We start from the raw sequence: 18,520 nt of genomic DNA on the forward strand, positions 1-18,520 counted from the left end.
CATGCTTGACAACCAAGTCAAGACTCCTGTGGAACGAGGCTAAAATGTAGACAAGGGAGCTCAGTAGGTAGCTCGGGCAACAGGAAAATAGAAAAACTTAGTCCTTAAAGTTCAAACCTGTCACAGTGCTGACCTGATGAAAATCCTTTCAATTGCTCAGAGTTAGCAACTGGGGACTGCTGCAGGGCCGACTCGGTTCCCTTGTCTTTGAAGGGTAAATGTCACTTCTGTCTATCCCGGATGGTTTCCCCAATGCAGCTTAAACAGATCCATTTAATTAAGATTAAATGTTTAAGACAGTTATAAATAGATAGATAGACAGAGACATGTGTGTGTATATATAGTGAGGAACTCAGTAAAAGTTAGCTACATTTTTGTTCTTATTAAGTGACAGAAACAGAACTGGAGAGGTCTGATGATACCGTATAGGGCATATCAGGAGCTGAATTAATTCCCTTACTGGACAATGGTCATACACATGTCAGTGTACTTGTAAATTCAGCTACAGGACATAAACTGGCCAAATAAGAATGCTTTGCTTTTTCCGTTCCCATCATCAAAGTTTAAAATGGTGCAGGTTTGTAATCCATCAGACATACTGAATGTTTTCAGGCTTCTCCTATTCTGCTCATCATGCTAAGTAGTGCTGTAGTTTGGCAGAACTGTTAAATTATCCTGAAGTATATGACATCTTCTTAATCAGGATATCACAGAAGCTACTTCAGAATTAAAAATTTGCTTGACCAATGGAGTACTACTTAGCTATGAAGAAAGATAAACTTGAGACATTTTAAGGGAAATGGGTGCAACTTGAGACCATACTCCTAAGTGAAATAAATCAGACTCCCATGTGTAAATATCGTATTGTCTCCTTAGAGTAAGAAACTGAAGAAGTAAATAAGATCCAAAAGGTACAATAGATATTATGAAATGGGAAGTAACTATTCAAAAGGAAAGAGAAACTGGAATCAGGGAAAGAAGAAAAGAAGGAAAAACATATGCACACACAACAGTTAAGATAGTTGTACTAATAATCGCTATTAGTTCATTGAAAAGAAAGGTTTGTGCCTATATTATTTGATCAGTTTTTCATGCCTGTATCTTGTAATATGAGCAACTACTTTGAAGATAACAATACACAAGGTTACACTCCTACAATCTTATTTTGAAATTTTGTACCATCATTAGTTTTTTTTCTTTAAAATAAAAAAAAAATTGTACTTGGGCCAGGGATTTAGCTCAGTGGCATAAATGCCTGCTTGGCAAGCACAAGGTTGTGAGTTTGATCCTCGGTACAAAACAAATATTTTTAAATTATTTTTTAAAAATTGTGTTAACATCACTTGAAAATAGAGGAAGTGGGAAGAGTCCCTTGAGATCTAGCCAATGGGCATTATAAAACCTAGTAACTTCCCTTCAGAAGGAAAGTTCACTTTGATGAGGGAGTAATTTGCTTATTCTGCTGGATGCCATATGCACTGTCCATGCTAGATCCTCAAGCCATCAGTTGGACCCCTTCCAATCATGACTTTGCTTTCTCTAACAAGTATACAGTTTCTAAAAATGAATATGGACATCTCCCTGCCTCATGTTACTTGAAGCAAAGTTGAAACTAGTTGTTCATTCCCCAAGGATGGCTAGAACCCATGAAATTTAGAATTGCACTGGAACAATTTTTCTGGCTCTTTGGAATTCATTTAGGGCAGAAATTTTTGTTTCTATTCTGACCTGAGTACTGCAAGGAGCTTTTATGTCTGTATATACCCAAACTAACGTGTAAGAAAGCAATAAAAATCTTTTGAAAGCTGTCAAGTATTCTTAGGTTTTACTGTAGTGCTATATTTTCCTTTGACAATTTTTACTTAATTCATAATAGAGAATGTATATTTAATTAGGCAAATGAAACACCTGAATTACATGTTGGTATTCATTGCTTAAGTTTTGTGACTTGTTTCTAGTAATTCTGAAGCTGGCTTTTGAATTCTTGTATTAATTTTGTCATTTGTTAAATGCAAACATAAATGAATTGAAAAGTTATGTTTTTAATTACATCTGCTTTCATTTGCTATAAAGCAACCCCTTTTCCATCTGATGTCTTAGATATCATCTTATTCATAAAGAAGTTGTTGCTTACGGTAGACATTGTTTACAACTCCATCAGTAGGTTGTAAGATCAACTTAATACACTGGCACCCATATTTTTAAAAATCAGGTAAGAGGGCCAGGGATTTAGATCAGCAGCACAAGCGCCTGCCGGCCAAGTGTGAGGTTATAAATTCTATCCACACTACAAAAAAAGGGTAAGAGTCTGTGGATAGAACAAAAGCTGAGAGGATATGTTGTATGTATGAGAATAAATATGTTTTATGAAATTTTGTTTTAGTTTTCCACATGTGTATACACATGCATGCATGGACATATGCATATGTTTTTTCTAGATCAAAGTGAGTTTTTTTGTTCCTTCTCTCTGTCTATTCCCTAAAATGTTTTTCTATGAATTGCAATTTTTAAAAAAAGGGTCAAAACCCACTTCCTTATATTATTCATCCAACCACATAACTTGGGTTTTATCATGGCTGTGGTTATGTTCAATTTAGCAATCTAGCAGATTGAGATTCTCTAAAGATTATTTAAGTTTATTGGGGACTAAAATAAGATTACCATAGAGATATATGTGCCATTCTAAACTGTGAATGCATTTAAGAAGATCAAAGTAAGAGGAGATTTTGAACAAGTAAAATAAACAGGGTTATCTAAGATGTTTTGAAACAGTAGTGCTTACCTATAAAGATCACAAGGTTTACATCAGTCCAAGACTGAACAGATGGTTATTGGGAAAATGTCCTTGCAGAAAATTTTTTTGTATAAAATTATGCCTTTGTGCAGGATTGTGGTTCTGATAAAGACCTTGATGAATAGTTCTTGTCATCAGGCATACATGCACAAGAGTCTCTTCATCACCTCTTTGCCTGCTTGCTTGCTTGATTGATTGACTGATTGATTGATTAGAGCTCAACAAAAGTGTCTCTGTTTTAATTCCAACAACTTTCACAAATATTATTCCCCAAAACTATCCAGGGAATTAATGAAATGTTTTGCGTGCATGTGTGTGTATTACTGGTGATTAAACCTAGGACCTTCACACTGAGCTATATTCTCAGCTCTTTTATATTTTTAATTTTGAGACAAGGTCTCAAATTTGTTAAATTGCCCAGGCTGGGCTTGAATTTGAAATGTTCCTGCCTTGGCCTCCCAGAGTTACAAGCTGGGGTTACAAGCATGAGCCACCTCTTTTTTATAGTAAACATGTAAATAAATAAGAGACAGATAGTTATATGGTGAAATTTCTACTATCTATCAGAAATTAGCGTTTCTTAATATATAATCATATTCATGATGCAATTGCCCTTCTGAATTCCTAATTGGCGAGTAATATAAATATTGAATCATCTATTTGTGGGTGCTGTGACAGCATATTGACGTGAAATCTACTGAAAAGTAGACATTCTAAAAGAGGTTTGAAATGTCCATTTCTGGTTGGTCTTGAGTAAATTGTGTATTTTTGAAAAAAACTTGAGGAATTGCTTTTAAAGAAAATCATAACAAAAGAATACAATAAGGATAATATGAAAGCCTTTTTTCTTAGAAGAAAAAAAGGTAAAAGTTTCCCACTATTGGACTTGGCAACAGTTTCCTCCCACATCAACTTGTGTCCTCGGGGTTCATCCACCTTACTGCCTGTGTCAATATGGCCTCTCTTCTTAAGGCTCACTGATATATGTACAAACTACCCTTTGCTTACCCACTAATCGATGTTTGTCTTGATACTTTTCTCACCTTGTGAGACAAAATACCCAATACCCCAAATTATGGAGGAAAGGTTTATTTAGCTAGCAGTTTGTAGAGGTTTCAGTTTGTAATCAGCTGGTTCCAAGGCAAAGTGGCTCATGGCAGAGGAGAACAGTTCAGGGTAGCAGAAAACAGTGAAAGCAACAAAAGCAAAAAAGGAGGAGCAAAAGAGCAAGCCTCTTTCGCTCTCTTGTATCGTGTGCAGGCTACCCACCCCAGAATAGCTGTGGAATTCACGCCTCTAAGGCCAGAATTGGACCATGAGCCATCACAGACTGTAGACGCCCACCCCAATGACTACGTGAGGCTTTGGAGGGACATCCAGATATAAGCTACAACAATGTTCATTCATAGACTCTGGCTTGTTTCTGCCTTTAAGCTGTTGTAAATGCTGCTGCCATGAATGTGGGCCCCTAAGTGTCTCTTTACGTCTGCTCTCTTTCTGACAGCAACTGGTGTACTTTACATTCCTAGCCATGCAGATAGGTTCTGTTTTCTCCTTGTCTCATAAATACTTGTAGTTTGCATTTTGTGTTTGTACCTGTCCTAAGGAGTATGACCTAGCTTGTGATTTTTGAGATGCATTTTCCTAATGATTAGAGATGCTGAGCATCTTTTCATGTATTACTAGAACTTATATCAAATTGAAGTTTCAGGGTACTTTAAGAATATAGCCCCACTTAGGTGCTCACATGTTTCTGGTGGCTGCTTTTATATGAGAAGGAAGAGTTAAGTAGTTATAACAGAGATTATATTGGGCAGTCACATTGCTTTGTAATGCTCCTACCCTGTAAATTGTGATGATTGGAATAACTTAGCACTATTGGAATGGTGTTATCAAACCATGGTATATTTTATTCTTTTATTACCAGTGCATGGCAATCATATCAAAAAAGCAAAAGATAAAGTTTGACTTGGTGATTTTTAAAGAAGAGTGTGGATTATTTTGTTATCAAATTAGGTGGTAAAAGGACTATGTTTATTATACAGTAACACTCTAGCTGTGTTAAAAGAACCAATGTCATATTACAAGACTAAGCAATTAATACAATATTTCCAGTGAAAAGCAACAGTCCCAGAAAAATTAGAAAATTTAAAAGGAATATTTCATATTATTATCTCATAAATTAGAAGTGACTGAAAAAATTAGCTCTCTAAAGAATCTTTCTGAAATGAGAGAAGGCAAGACCATTTTCAAAGAAATTAAAGAAACACTATTTCAATACAACCTGAGTAGAATCTACCAAGATGTGTTACAACTGTTGGTGACAAAATTATACATGAAGCAAAAAAAGGCTTAGTAAGACAAGTGTGCAAAACTTATGAAAACATGTTATGTTTAAAGCCTGTGATTATCTATTTTCTATTTATCAACAAATGCACTGAAGAAAACATTTGAACCTATTATGTACCTTTCTGAACTGTAACTGTAATCTGTATGATAATTAAATTTATAAGGAATTATAAAATAAATAAATGCATCTTGTGCTGCCAAAAGTTTTAAAACTAAAAACTTTATTAAAATATTATGTATACTATCCAATTCACTCATTTAGAGTATAATTCGGTGTTTTTTGTTTTTTGTATATTCATAGGATGTCTTGGTTAGTTTTGTCATTGCCGAAACAAAATACCCAACACCCAAAGTTAAAGAAGAAAAGGGTTATTAGGCTCACAGTTTGTAGAGATTTCAGCTCATTGTCAGCCGGCTCCAAGGCAGGGTGGCACATAGCAGAGGGGCATCACAGAAACAAAGAAGAGTTCATGGCAAGGCAAAGCAGGGAGAAGGCGGCAAGCAAGCCACAAGCAGTGATCCAGGACCAGCCATGAACACAGGCTTCTTTCGTCTCTCACATTTTACCCAGGCTGCCCACCCTTACGGTCGTGCTCACACTCTTAGCAAGGAGCATAACAATAATTTTGCCACAAAGATGCAGAAACACAGGCCTGCCAGACCCACATTTATTCTTTAGAATATTTCTATTGGTGAATCACTATCTTTAATTTTAATAGTTTTATTATATTAAACAATGAGTACTTAACAGTAAAAAAGTCATAAAAATAAAGTGTTGAATTTTTAATAAGTGCTTATATAAAAACATCAAAATGTTCAACATCGACTGTTTTTTGCTATACAATGTTTAAAACAGCACAACTCAAATAAATTCTTATATGAACTACAACAAAAATACCTGTAACATTTTACAAAAGAAGAAATATTTCCTTCGGTTATCACACCTAAGACAATCTGCACACAGGACAATAGTATGTTCCATGCACACACATTGCTTACACTATGGCACATGTGCTTTGCTTTCCTGGCCTTTTGTAGCATACTTGACATCTCGGTAGCTTTGCTGTTTTGCCAAGAGGTTCTTATATTACACAGTGTGCTGTTAATAGGCACATAAAATAAAAATAACAATGAAATAAAATACTAAACTTTTAATATGTATTGTGTGTTTAGAATAGACATCAGCATTTTCACATCAGCTGTGTACTTGCTTACAAAACCTCAAAAATAACATCAGAAATAAATTCCTACATCAACTATAATGAAAATACCAATAGAGCTCTATAACAAAAGTAAGCTTTACTTCAACTGTCACACCCAAGGCAGTCTTCACACATGACAACTGCATGTTCTGTACATACGTCACGCTGACAGCACATGTTCAGTCCCTGCCCAACAGTACAAAAAAGTTTAAGAGCACATTAGCAGTTTCTGAAGGTGTTATGCATTATCAGCCCAATAGTGTACTTCACACTTGTAGATGTGACTGTTATCATTTCCTTGAATTTCCTCATGAATAGAAGTTGGCGGGCAAGAAAGGTAGGTTAGTGGTGGTATATAATTCGCATGCATGAAACCCTGGGTTCAATGTGCAGTATCCAAAAGAAATAGCTGAAAAGAAATAGAAGAATATTCTGACTTTCCTGATCACACAGAATTTCATGACTTATGAGTGACAAAAGTGTACTGCAAATGTTTGAGACCAAGACCAAGACTGAAAGTTTTTGTGAATAAGAACTGCCATTGACCACTCACGAAACATTGAGTGGCTTTGGAAATAAATTTTTGCTACAGACCTGATAATGTTTCCCAGTTGAATTTATTAAGAAATTATAAGACAAAATTACATGATAAAACATTTATATGCAAAGCTTATATTGAGGTAAAGTCATTTCAATAACAATTTGTGATTCAGGCAATGTCAGTTTCCTTTATATATTTTATTGGCAAAAGTTAAAATAAATGAAATATACATTTTTACTCAGATTTCATTGGATATAAGTTCAAATTATAAATGCAGCCCTGCCTTTCAGGCCTTAAAGCAAATGCAAAGAAAATTTCCATATTTCACAAGCCGTTTTACTATTCACTTCAGGATTTTACAGCTAATCTTTAACCCAAAGTAATTAATCTACAAAGGCATGACCCACTGAAAAGTACATATTAGGGGCTGGGGATTTAGCTCAGCGGCATAAGCACCTGCCTTGCAAGCAGCCGGTCATGAGTTCAATACCCAATACCGACAAAAATGGAAAAAAAAAAAAAAAAAGACGAAAAGTACATATTAAGAGAATTTAAAAGAATTCTGAAATAGTCTTCTAAGAGATAATCATGCTCAATTAAAATTTTAAGCTTATATTAGGAGATAAAAGTTGATGTTTGTACAATTTTTCAAATACATTAAAAATCATTGAATATATACTTTTAAGTGGTTAAAATGGTGAATTTTATATTACGTGAATTTTATCTTGAGAAACTTCTAAACTCATGCATTTATATTAATGTATGCCAGTACTGTACTTCTCAGTGTGAAAACATCTTCGAAGAAAAAATATACAAAATTCCGTTATAGATTAGTATTTAAAAGTGAGTATTTGCATTTGATGTTGATGATATCTAGTAGTAACTTTGCACTCCAGTTAAGCAAAATGGTATTTTTTACTCCAGTCTTTCTCTTGGTAAATCTGTCTTACAAAAAGTCTTACTCTATTACATTTCAAATTTTATAAATAAAAATATTACGAAAACTTATTTTCTCTCTTGTTGTCGGCTACCTTTGTACCTCACATTGTAATGTCTAAAATATTTACTGTCTAAGCCATTTACAGAGAGGGTCTGTGAACTAACAGTGTATCTTTGGTTTAGAATTGTTTATGGCAAACATCCAGAGAGTTTATGGATGTATACCTCCTTAGAGAATGTCAGATAAGCTATACAGTTCTAAAATGTAAGACAGAGATAAGCCACAACTTGTAACTCCCCATTACAGGAGGTGACCTTCACACCTAACTTAGAGACCTCGCCTATTATTCTGGACCATGGTGTACATATATGAGATGGGAAGGAGGAACTTAGGAAGCCAACAGGATGCCTGAGGTCTCTCCCTGACTCACCTGTGTCTCTTCATTGCTTATACCTTTGAAATTTTGAGTAAAGCATTATAGTGGGTAAGATTCCCAATATTTGTGAGCTAGATTTGCTAATATGGTCCTACATGTAAGCCCAGTGCTATTAATGTGTTTAAAGGCATTAAGAAAGTTTTCAAAAAGCAAATTTATCCATGTCTATGTTTGGACAAAACAAACAAAAGAATCACATTTTCCCATATAAATACTTAGTATAAATTTGATTTTTAAAAAAAAAAAAAACAGTGTTACTCTATACTCAGTGGTCCCAGTATTTCTTGAAAGATTTCTAAACTCAGTTCCTTCTATGAAGTTTTATTGTTTAAAACAATTTTTTTCATGAAAATAAACCAATAAATACAAGTGCTAAGGATGTTAACCAAAAGTTTGATTTCACCATTTCAACCCTAATAGAACAGTTCTCTAGTTTGCACCAAGAAAAATCTTCCATCTCAATATTTTAGTTTTCCGTTAAAAAAAAAAAAGTAAGAACCATGAGTGGCTGTCCCGCCATGACATGCTGCCTTGGAGCCAACTGATATGGACTGAAACCTCCAAGAACTGTAAGAAATAAACCTTTCCTTCCCTAGGAAAATGAAAAGTAAACAAAAAAGCCGCCTCCCCAATTTTTATTAATCTCCTTGGCACACATTTGGTCCTTGCTCCTGGTGAGATCTGCTGCTATTAACACCTTTTTCCTAAACTGTATAAATTCAGCCTTCTGTGGTATTATATGTAAGAATTCAACTACTTCTGAGATTCCTCATAGCCACTGGACAAAAAAAATTTATAAAGGTGGAAAATGTTTTACAGGACACTACTTCATTTCGTCAGTGACAGCCCACTGCTCATCATATCCTGAGCATGATTGTAACGAATTGAGAGGCTTCAAATGAAATGAAAACGTACACTAAAGTTTGTCAGCAGGAGGAGGAACTATCAGAGGAAGCATTTAGGAGAAGTCATTTGCCTAAGTGGGTAGTTCATTATAAAACATAGGGTGGTAAATGTGCTCTGTATCCTTTCTGTTTTGTTTTTAAGGAAAAATACTAACTTTGGGGCTGTATCCAGAATAGCATCATCCCCATGGGCATTCCCTCCTACAGTTTCAGAGGGCCTTTGATAACCACTTCAGAAAATGCAGAAGATCTTGCAAACAGATGAAATCATCAACACTGAAGCTCTTAGAAAAGGAAAGAGGAAAAGGACAGAGACAATGGACTCAGAAAATGCAAACTGTGACATGGATAAAGGACAGGTTGGTTTTCTGTGGTCTTGATTTAATTTGATTTTTACCATAGTTCTCAAAAAACTATTAGAACTTTCCCCATTCTGTTAATTTATTCTTCCTTTTACTTCTTTATTTGATTAAGAGAATATCATTTCATGCTTTCTTTTGAATGTCAAATAGGCTGATTTAGAAGCATAGATGATTTGCCTACTTTTGTTTAATTCTGACCAAATGTGTCATTCTTCAAACTTTGCTTACTATTCTGGGAAATTAAAACTACCCTAACTGTCAGAAAATATTCTTCTCCATAAAACATATTAGAGAAACTGAATATCTCTTCTTTAAGACTTACTGCTCACTCTTCTTTTCATCCTACACATTCCTGGCCACCCCATAATCCATTCCCCTCCAGCACTTTAGGAAGCCAATCAATATTTTCATCTGTATTCTTATTTGTATGTCTTTGTAATACATGCAATGTTTTATGTTCATGTATTCTTACTTCATTCTTTAAGCATGTTTCATTCTTATGGTTTAAAACATTTTTAGAAGACAAACAGCAAAAATCTCCCTCATATTCCTGTCTTCTACCCACCCTGTCAAATCCAACCCCATCCTGATCCACACCCCTCCCCACTACAGAGAACCACATTTACTGCTTTCTTTCTTATTTACCCTTCCTGTGTTTCCTTGTTCAACTAGAATAAATATGAATATACATTGTTACTGCTGTTTGAAATAAAAAGTAATTTATCATATATGCTGCTTTATATTTCCATTTTTCTATAATTTCAAGATCTTTCCATTAATAGACAGCTCTCTCTTTTTTACTGCTCCATATTACTCTAGGCTTTATTTATCCAGTCTCCTGTGATAGATGGGATTGTTTTTGATCTTTTTAAGTTATAAATCACTCTGTACTGTTGACCTCATATATATATATATATATATATATATATATATATAATTTATCAATACATTTATATCATCCCACATAATATAAACCTTAATTTATTTCTGATTTTTCCAATCAGCATTATTTTTATAATGTTATATTTATAAAATTTTTGGTACATAATATGATGATTAGGATAAATATAAATAGTGACATGGTTACTGTAGTGAAACAAATTAACATTATAATCATTTCATATAGTTATCAACACTTATTTCTAGGGCAAGAATAGCTAAAGTCTTTTCATTTAGTATAAATATCAAATGTACCACAATTCTGTTACCTGCAGTCCCCATGTTGAACATTGTATGATTTTGCAACCTATGATGACCTGACTGTCCCATTTTCCAAGCCCCTCTCCCACCTACTACTGGTATAGTACTGTTTTATTTTCTATATATATTTGAGGGGTTTTGCTTTTGTTTTAGGGTCTAGTATGAGTGCTACCATGCAATATTTTTCTTTCCATGTCTGATTTCACTTAATATAATGTCTTTCAGTTTCATTCACCCTGTAGCAAACAGCAAGATCTTATACTTTTTAAAGGCTAAATGATGTCATTGTATACATTTGCATATATATCATATGTATATAATAGTTTCATTATTAATTCATCCATTGATGGATGTTTACATTATTTCTGTAGTCAGTCCTCTTTTCAGCATCTGTCTGTGTTGCTCAGTACATATCTGATCCATTGCCTCTACCTGTTGTGTAGTACCATGTTTGTTTATCTGTTCCTGCAGTGATGTGTTCCTCCAGCATCTTGCTTCTACAAACAATGACAAAATCTTTATATTTGTCTTTTAAGATACAGTGTGAAAATTTGTTCGGAATAAAGACAGAGGAGGGGGATTTATGGCTTAGAAACTGCATGATGATTTCAGGTACATCTGACTAGATATTAAGCTTGTTTTTCAGAATATTCATTACTCTGCTTATGCAGCAGCAATGTGTAAGCATTCCCCTTATTTATACCCCTTTTGCAACACTTAGCATTAATATCTATGTTTCTAATTTTTGCCAAATTGATGGGTGAAAATATCTCATTGTAAATTCTTAGTGCAGGTTTTGGAGGACACAGGAGTGCTGATATTAAAAGTCTTGGATGCCTCCTGAAGGCAGCCTGCATGGTCAGGGAGACACAGCCAGACCTACCTCTGCACACCCATCCACCACTGCTGGAAATCTTGCCTCCCTTCCGTAACCAGCATGGGCAGGGAGAAAGAACCCACAGGCCACCACTGGAGACCCTTGCTTCCTTTGGGCAGCCAGTGACCACTGAGAGAATCACACAAACACACCCCTGTGTGCCTGCCATCATAGAAGGACCCCAGTGTAGACACGCAGGCCAAGAGAAGAAGCAGCCCAGCCTCCACGAACCCCTGGCCATTGAGCAAGCCCCATGTCCTGCTACCTCCCTGGGAAGCTGGGTTCAGAGAAACCCAGGTGCCTGGCCCATTCCCCTACACTGTGGTGGGGCAGCTAACATGGGAAGCAGTGGGACCCCATAACCAACTTTTCAGAAGGAACCCAAGAGAATGTCAAGACAAAGGAGCAAAAAGGCAATCTCAGACCTCCAGCCCACACAGAACAAGTCTGGGAGATAGAATCATGGAAGAAAACGGAAGTCACATACTTGAAATCTCTGAGGATAGCAACTGAAGTAAAGAAACAACTTCATGAGACTGGAAAAGCAATCAGATCAGAAATAATGCTCAGGTAAAAGAAGAAATCACAGACATAGTGAAAGAATTGCTCAGCATATCTAAAGAAACCTGCCTCTACCTGCTGGCCACTGCCACCAGAAGGCTCCTTCCTGTGGGCAGCTAGCATGGGCAGAGAGAACCAGCATGTCGACCTCTGCTTGCCAGGCTGCTGACAGTAGGAGGCTTGCTTCCTGCAGGCAACCAGTGGGAACAGGGCCAGGCAGCCATTTAGCCCCATGCACGCCATCCACAGGCCACCATTGGAGATCCTTTGTTCCTTCCGACAACCACCACCCACTGGGAGGATCAGACAAACACACCCATATGTGCTTGTCATCATTATGGGAGTCCCAGTGTAGACATGCAGGCTGAGAGAATCAGCCCCATCACCACACACCACTGGTCATTGGGAAAGCTCCAGTGTAATTACACAGGTCTGGAGAAGCCCACCCCATGCCCTGCTACCTCCCTGAAAACCTGGGGTCAGAGGAACCCAGGTGCCTGGCCCATTCCCCTACACGCAGAGGGGCAGCCAATGTGAGAAAGGTGCCCCACAACCTGCTTATTGGGAAGAACCCAGGAGAATGTCAAGACAAAGGAGCAAAGGGCAATCTTAGACCTCCAGCCCACAGCCCTCACAGAATAAGTCTGGGAGATACAGTCATGGAAGAAAATGGAAGTCACACACCTGAAATCTCTAAGAGGATAGCAACTGAAGTAAAAAAGAAAACAACTTCATGAGATTGTAAAAGTAATCAGATCAGAAATAATGCTCAGGTAAAATAAGAAATGAAAAACATAATAAAAGAATTGCTCAGCATATCTAAAGAAGACATGGATAAAAAAGAGAAAAGCATAGGAAAATGCTGGAAAACTTGAATGAACAATATAGAAAGGAATTACAATGTATGAAACAGATTCAAAAAGATTTCCAGGAAATTAAAAAGTCGATTGAAAGCTGGCAAAACTGCTTGAAAGAGACTGAAGATAGACTTCCAGACCTGAAGACAGGATTGCAGCTAGTGATTGTGAAAGGAAAGATCTTTTAAAAATAATGAGGAACCAGGAAATAGCAATTCAATGGCTGTAAGACAATGCAAAGAAAAATAATTTAAGAGAAATAGGGAATAATATAGAACTCCAACTAGCAATAGCCAGACATATAATAATCAAGATTCCAGACATTCAGCACAAGAACAGAATATAAAATCTGTAAGAGACAAAGAAGCAAATCACCCGTAAAGGAAACCAACCCAAATCATAGTAGACTTGTCAACACAAACCATCAAGTTAACAAGAGTCTAGAGTGAAGTGTTTCAAATCCTCAAAGAAAACAACTTCCAACCCACATTGATGTACTCTTTCAAAATTGATGGAAAAATAAGATACTTCCATGATAAAGAACAACCGAAGAAATTCATAACCACTAAACCAACTCTAGAGTGCTGAAGGATATTCTAGAGAGAGATAAAGATGACCGTGGTTCCAGCTTCAGCAGCAGAGAAGGATTACCAAGCTAGACAGGCAATTGAATGAAGGGAAAAGTGGAGGGCCAACAACCGGAGGATAGCAGGGCAGAGACAAGCCAATGTATGCTGGTTGTAACCATTAATGTAGATGGCCTCAGGTCAGCAATAAAAAGAACCACAGGGAAAATGGATCAAGAAACAAGATCCATCAATATACTATATACAAGAAACACATTTAACTCGAATTTTATAGACTAAAAATCAAATTGTTTCACATGATAGAAGACCCTCCCAAAAAGCAAAGGTAACTTGCTCATGAACTGCCAAATGGATAAAAAAAATATGGTATTTTCATACAATGGAAAGCTACCCAACTATAAAGTAGGATAATCTCAAGGCTCCTGTAAGTAAATTGACACAACGGGTGCCCACTGAGTTGTCTCCCTAGCATAACAAGCTGAAGGAGTTAGTGGGATCCAAAAAGCACAATAGATACTATGAATGTGATAGGGGAGGAAATGACTTAAAAGGGAAAGTGGTAACCACTGTTAATTTCCTGTTATCTTGTTTTGAATTCTTATATTTTCATAATTTTGTTAGGTTTGATTTTATTGCGTTTTGTTTTGTTAGATTTTACTGTGATGGTATAGGCAGCTATTTTGAAGATAACAAGATGTATTATGGTAACCACTGTTAATTTCATATTATCTGGTTTTGAAGTCCTATAATGCTTTCATTCTTTTATTTTCATTATGTGTTGTTTTATTTGATTTTATTATGTGTCATGGTATGGATAGCTGTTTTGAAAAATAACTGTGTTATGTTATGCTATGTAAGCCATTGTTTATTTTCCTGTTATCTTGTTTTGAAGTCTGTAATGTTTTCATTCTTTTGCTTTGATTAGTTTTGTTCTGTTTTGTTTTGTTTGATTTTATTGTGTGTGATGGTGTAGACACGTATTTTGAAGGAAACAAGAGACATTATGGTAGCCATTGCTGTTTTCCTGTTGTCTTGTTTTGAAATCCTGTGTTGCTTACATTGTTCTCTTCTGATGCTTTATTGTGTTTTGTTTAGTTTGGTTTTATTCTCTTTAAAAGAAAAATTTTAAGAAAAGTTCTTGGATATAATTCCTTGTATATATACTAAAAGTTTATTTTACTTATAGGTCAAACTCATGAGTGATAATCTTTACAAGGTAATGTCAAAATGTTTTCCAAAGTAGTATACCAATTCTTGTTCTACCAGCAATACATAGGAAACTCCAGGGGCTGATGCCTACCCTATGCATGGGTTTATGAAACTCCATCATTTCTCCCCAAATGATACTTTGCCCCAAACTTTATGTTTTCTTTAACTGCTAAAGAGGCTGAGCATTTTTTTGTATACTTATTGCCTGTGTATGTACAATTCTGTAAAATAGTTCTTCCTGTCATTTGCTCATTTTTTGTTGAAGTTCCAGGTTATTGTTCCTTATTGATTTGTAGGGGAGAAGAGATACACACACACCTTTATTATTTAACAAAGCAAGTACGCATCTTCCATTGGTTCAATGTCTTTTCCATTTCTTTAAATGTTCATTAATAAACAAAGTTCTTAACTTTATGTATTAATCTTTTTTAAAATCTGTCAGTCAAAACATATCTACTTTTATTTTGTTAAACAACTTAAAGGTTTACTTTTGATGTTTAAATTCTTGATCCATCAGGGTCCATTGTCTTTATCTTTTTCCAAAGTGTTTTATCAGCTTTCCCAGCTTCATTTGTAGAACAGATCCCACCTCACCAAAAGTCCCCATGCTGCTCTGTCATAACCAGAATTTTTTGTATTCCTGTGTCTATTTTTGGCCTTTCTATTCTATCACTTACCTGTGCTGTCTATCCCTTTACCTATTCATATCCTATTAATTGTGGCAGATTTTCAATAAGCCCTTGTACCTGTAAAGAAAAACTTAATTATACTTCCTCAGGAGTTCTTTGGATATTCTTCACCTTCTGATCACTCATCTAAATTTTAAAATGAAATTAAGTTCCAATACTTTCAGATTTTTGTCAGAATTATATTAACTCTATACCTCATATTGAGAATAATTAGTATATTTATATTATAGCTTTTTTATTTTTGAACATGATGTTTTTCTAGATAACAGTGCTGGAGACTGAACCAGGGACTCACACACATACTTGTCAAGTGTTCTATTGCTGAGCTATGTCCCAATCCATAATCATTTTTCAGTAGAGCTTTTTTATTTTCTTCCTGTCTTGCACATCTTTTGTTGTGCTTTAATGACATCTGTTCTCAGAGCAGTATTTGAGCATAAATATACAATATGTAAGCTCAAGGGGTTGGAAACTATCAAGAAGTGATATAAAAATTATTTCTTAGAGATTTTTAAAGAAATATTTTATGGAAGTATACATGCCAAACAATACACAGATCAAGAATGTCCAGTTGGATAAGTTATTACAAATGCTACCCATCCACATCAGAAATTAGACCACTGACATCCCATAAGATGCCCTGCTGCACCATTGTGACTTCCATCCTGTACTTGTTCGTGCAGGTAACTACTTTTCTGACTTAATACATGATGTGCTTTTGAACAGTGGCCACTAATTGTAGTTGGTATACGGAAGCAATGAATTTTGTACTTCCTGCCTGTCATGGTTTATGTCAGTGCCCTCACCACCAAGCCTCATGCAATCATGGATGCAACCAAATCTAGCATTTGTGATTGGTTCATTGTCTAGCACTGGAATTGGTGGAATGAGTGCTGCACCTGCGCAGGGGTGGAGCCAGCATACAATGTAAAGGCAGCAAGAAGGTTTGTCTCTCTCTTTTGCACTGTACCCTTTTTTCCCTTTCCCGCCCCCATGAATGCCCCCCAAGCCATGCCAACCTGCCTTGCAGCTAGCTGAGTATAGACTGAAACCTCCAAGAATTTTAAGAAATAAACCTTTCCTTCCCTGATTTTGGGCATCAGGTATTTTGTCTCAGCAATAAAAGCAACCAAGACAACATTATCTTGTTCAGATTTCCTATTTTATTGCATGATATTTATATATAACTTAACAGATAAAGGCAGTAAGGTTCAAATTTTGAAGCATTTGACTTAAGACAAAGTGCATTTCACAGCACCCTAGATTTAAATGGCAGTCTTGTTTATTCTGCTCTGTTATGCTAATACAGTATACAGAAACACACAGGCCCTGTGAAGTTGAAATCACGGTCAAGGTGGCCTCTGTCCTTCGCAGATTTTTTGTTAGACCCTAACAATTGTCCAGAGACCCCTGTAGTTCCATAGAAACTGCAAATATTTTCCGAGATTGTTTTTTTGGCAGGAGGTATGCAAGTAGCCAATCCGAGAGCAAGATTTAATTCTATTGCTGTTGATTGGTTGCCGCCCTGTAACTATCTCTGGCACGTGCACTCCCGTACTCTGTTTTGTTCTTGCTAAAGCACCAAAGTCCCTAAGATGCTTCCAAAATGCCCCACACCTTCTCAGGCTTTATTAATACACAGTATTTTATTAAGTTACACAACTGCAGGAGACGTCATATATTTAGAGTTTAAATTATTAAAATAGACATTCTCCTGATGACATCTGAAATTCTCAGTTTTTCCCAATTCATGGGTGCTCTGGGAACTAGCAACGCTGGCTGCATAGCAAAAAGGGCTGGCAGGAACAGGGACTTCAGGCTTGATGAAGCCTCCTGGGTGCACAGAGCTTGGGAGAAACCACATGTGGCGCTGTGACCTATCCTTCCTTTTGCTTGCCATGTTTCAGAGAGACCCATACTCAGGAAACGCCTTTCTGCCTGGCGAGAGCTCCAGTGAGGATGAGACGCCCTTGGCAGAGCTGTCAAAGGAGGAGTTGTGTGCCAAGATAAAAAGTCTGAAAGAAAAATTAACGAACACTCGGAAGGAAAACAGCCGGCTGCGACAGTCTTTGGTCATGCTACAAGGTAAACCTGGAGAAAATTGATAGGAATACACAACCAATAGAAAGCACTGTAAATCAGCTGCCATTAGTACTTTACAGAGCTTAAAAGTCGTATTTTAAGAAAATCACTTGACTTACTCAGCTATAAAAAAGGTTGATCTTGAGGCCTTGATAGGTAAATAGAAGCAACTTGAAAATATCCTCACTAGTGAAACAGAAAAGACTCACATTAGTAAATATCACATTGTCTCTCTAATGTAAAAAATAATAAAAACTGATAGAATCATGGGATCTAAAATGTATAATAGAGATTGTGAAAGGGAAGGAAAGTGCTCTAAAAAAGTATAATGGTATGTATAGTGTGTAAGATAGATGACTGTGTTACTGAGTATCTGTTGTAACACTGAACAGAAGGATTTGCATTGTCAGTATTTGAATGTCTAGCCACTATTTATGTTTTGATTTTGTGACTTTGGCAACTATTTTTTTAAGACAACAGTGAGTAATGTATCAACTAGTAATTCTATGATGTTAAATTTTTTTTGAATTCGGCATTGTTCTACCCCTTTTTTCTGTTTTTTTATTTTCTTTAATTTTCTTTTCTTTCTTTGAAAAAAAAAAGAGAACAATATGCAATGTAACAACCATTGTTAAATTTCTTTCATTCTGTTTTGAAAACCTATATTATTATTTTGAATTTGCTGGTGTTGTTTGTGTCTTTTGCTTTTTGTTTTTCCTTTCTGACTTTTCTCTTTTTAAAATAAAATTTTTAAAAATTAAAAATTAAAAAAAAAGAAACGATTAAATCACAAGATTTAAATATGGACACATTCTATCAAAACATCTAGTTTATTGCTCAAAAGTGTTAAATTTTTCTCCAAAGTATCCAATATTGTATTTATTTAATATTGTTCAACAGATATTTATTGAACATTTAATATCGGACAC

At 35.8% G+C, this 18,520-nt stretch overlaps 1 protein-coding gene across 2 annotated transcripts in view; it reads left to right on the forward strand.

Moving 5' to 3' along the window:
* Nucleotides 1-18,520, forward strand: part of Bend6 (BEN domain containing 6) — a 48,771-nt gene that overhangs the window by 9,729 nt on the left and 20,522 nt on the right. Inside the window, exons 2-3 of one of the 2 annotated variants that reach the window (XM_063256915.1) lie at nt 9,310-9,526; nt 17,417-17,594. In XM_063256915.1, coding sequence (XP_063112985.1) covers nt 9,407-9,526; nt 17,417-17,594 — 298 coding nt within the window. In that variant the 5' untranslated portion in view covers nt 9,310-9,406. The remainder of the gene's footprint in view (nt 1-9,309; nt 9,527-17,416; nt 17,595-18,520) is intronic. The other variant, XM_063256914.1, reaches the window with a different exon arrangement.

This window comes from Cavia porcellus, unplaced genomic scaffold, assembly GCF_034190915.1.
Source record: "Cavia porcellus strain 051 isolate PalLab524CR breed Dunkin Hartley unplaced genomic scaffold, mCavPor4.1 scaffold_10, whole genome shotgun sequence".
NCBI classification, from domain to species: Eukaryota; Metazoa; Chordata; class Mammalia; order Rodentia; family Caviidae; genus Cavia; species Cavia porcellus.